The sequence below is a fragment of the Monopterus albus genome, unplaced genomic scaffold, assembly GCF_001952655.1.
Source record: "Monopterus albus unplaced genomic scaffold, M_albus_1.0 scaffold402.1, whole genome shotgun sequence".
Lineage (NCBI taxonomy): Eukaryota > Metazoa > Chordata > Actinopteri > Synbranchiformes > Synbranchidae > Monopterus > Monopterus albus.
In genome coordinates, this window is record NW_018128282.1 from 36,507 (window position 1) to 38,971 (window position 2,465).

At 40.1% G+C, this 2,465-nt stretch overlaps 1 protein-coding gene across 6 annotated transcripts in view; it reads right to left on the reverse strand.

Annotated features, from left to right (window-relative positions):
* fhod3a (formin homology 2 domain containing 3a) overlaps positions 1 to 2,465 on the reverse strand; it is a 90,038-nt gene that overhangs the window by 10,921 nt on the left and 76,652 nt on the right. For all 6 annotated transcript variants that reach the window (XM_020586303.1, XM_020586299.1, XM_020586298.1 and 3 more), the window contains 2 exons: positions 2,103 to 2,153; positions 767 to 984 (listed from right to left, as the gene is read on the reverse strand). In XM_020586303.1, coding sequence (XP_020441959.1) covers positions 767 to 984; positions 2,103 to 2,153 — 269 coding nt within the window. The remainder of the gene's footprint in view (positions 1 to 766; positions 985 to 2,102; positions 2,154 to 2,465) is intronic.

The window sequence follows — 2,465 nt, forward strand, 5'->3', positions numbered from 1 at the left end:
AACACTTTCATGTAACCCAGCATTACATAATTTCATTTCAACAGTATTTGCCCTGACAGCAATTGCTCATCATGAATGCAAAGTTGCACTGATGAGCACTTACTGTCTGTTTGTAGTTCTACAAACAAAACAAACAAACAAACAAAAAGGTTACTTTGGGCATTTTCTGATCCCTGTTTAGTTTTAAGTATCAGCCATTAGAAGAAGAGTTGCAGTCAGCAGACTAGACGCTTCATTTTCTGCTAGTGATTCCTAAAACTACTTTCACTGTGTTGCATGAAATCAGATTGCAATTCTAATTTCTGACTTGCTTCTTTATTAGAACAAAGTGAGTTAGTTTCGCTGCATAGTAAACAAATATACCTGTTTATGTCCTGTTGTGTTTTTCATAAAGTAGCTGCTCAGTTAATCAGCTGGTGTTTGCTTCCATATTAACCCACACTTGATGTTACCATGGTAACCATGGGTGTTGCCAAATCGACCAGGACTGAAATCTTAAGAATTACAACTTTGAAGTTTGTTGAATTCAATTTCTCTACCACCACTACTCATTAGACATTGAGATTATAATACAATTAATACCTTAAAAAAACCCACAATACTTAATAAGTATGTGTCACTTGACTGCAGTATTGTTAAAATAGGACAGATGTTATTAAATTTGATGTTAAAGATTACTTTGTTACATGTTATAAGTAATCTATAACCTGTTTCCAACCAATACACCCACATAAACACCATATGACAGTGTTCTCAGTTGTTCTACCAGTCTCAGAAGGTGTGTAAGGGGCGGCGGGGGTCCCAGCTTCAAGGTCAGTCTCTGCGTCCTCCAGGGAGGCCAAGGACGATGGGGTGCTGCTACATGATGACGAGGGCCAGGGCTCTGAAGGTTCAAAGGAGAGGCTGAGGTCAGGGCGAGTCCTTGAGACCCGGACACGCTCTTTCTCATATTCTTCTGCCGCCAGACGCTCCACGTTCTTATACCTGAGAGGGAGGAGACAGAGGATCAGAGGAGGAAAGAGGCCAAAACAGTAATTTGGTTTTTACCAGATTTCCCTGAACTAGTTCCCACAGTTTGCTTGAAATCATCACACATCACAAACTCTCTTCATTTCCTCCTCTGCAACTGCCATGTCACCTTTTCACCTACCTCACTCATCTACATCACCCCATTAATTGTTCACAAAGCATCCAATGCATTTATCACTCACTTCCTGGGTTCAAATGATTTGCCATCTTGTGTTCCCTTTTCGTTCCATCTAACCAAACGCTCAGCTATCACCAGCAGTTTAAATATGCAGCCAGAGAAAGTTTAAAGAAGATACAGTGTCAGTGAGGAGGGTGAGAGGAAAGGAGAATGACAGGAGAGAAGATATGGGAAAGATGTCGATGAGTTAATGTTATGCTGGGTGCTGAAAAGCCAAACATCAGAAGTGCCTCAGTGTAAACCTGTTCAAGATGTGCCTCATCAGCTCTCCTCTCTTGTCCTTCTCTTTTCTCTTTGTTCTACTCTCTTCCTGTCATCTTCCTCCTTTTCTCCCTCTACCAAACTTTACCGTTCAACCTGCTGGCCAGAACAGAGATTAAGGTCACTGATTCAACCCCCTCTCTCTTGCTTACTAATATATGGATGTATCAGTCCTAAATCTAATTGTTAAATCACATACCATTTTGTGTACATTAAAAACCTCTGTGCTTCACATCTGCACACATATTTATTAGCCTCATGAAAATTCTTGTTTGTTTAAATGAACATGTGTTTGGTTAAAAGTGTGTGTATAGGTGTGTCCATTTAGTGTAAAAAGCTTAACAAATCTTGAAATCTGATATCTGATTTTCTCACAGCATGTAACCAAAACAATCAGGCCCCTGTCAGAGCACAGCAGTTAAAATAAAGCTTCTTAAAAGAGGGGAAAACAGGCAGATGAAGCTAAGGAAATAGGTTCAGTTTCTGCCTAGGCTCTGGTAGTGAAGGGCATCTTTTTAAACTGAAAACAATTACATTGTTACTGAGCTTCCCAAACCACAGGCTCAAACATATTCCCCCATGGGTTCAGCTGCTCTGTGAATGTGAGTTGTTTTGATTTAGTTCACACACTCACCTATCCTCCCGCGCAAGCCTGGCCTCTTCCATTTTATCCATATAGTCGCGGCTGTGAGACGCACACAAACAGAGAATTTTAAAGCATAACAAATGTACCTGTTAGGTATTTTTAGTCAGATAGATATTGTTTAGGTACTTTATGTATTAGGAATGTTTAGAGTAGACAGGGTGTCTAGCTCAGGCTGTTAAAATGCTTAGTCATTCTCATGAGTGCTGCAGGATGCTTATGGTCAATGAAGGGTAAACTCGGTTCTTTTAACCAGGAACTCACAGAGACGAAGCGGACCATTGGATATATAAAAAAGCCGTGCTGGTTTATTCAAATCACAGGTAAAATTAACATTACAGATAAACATTACAC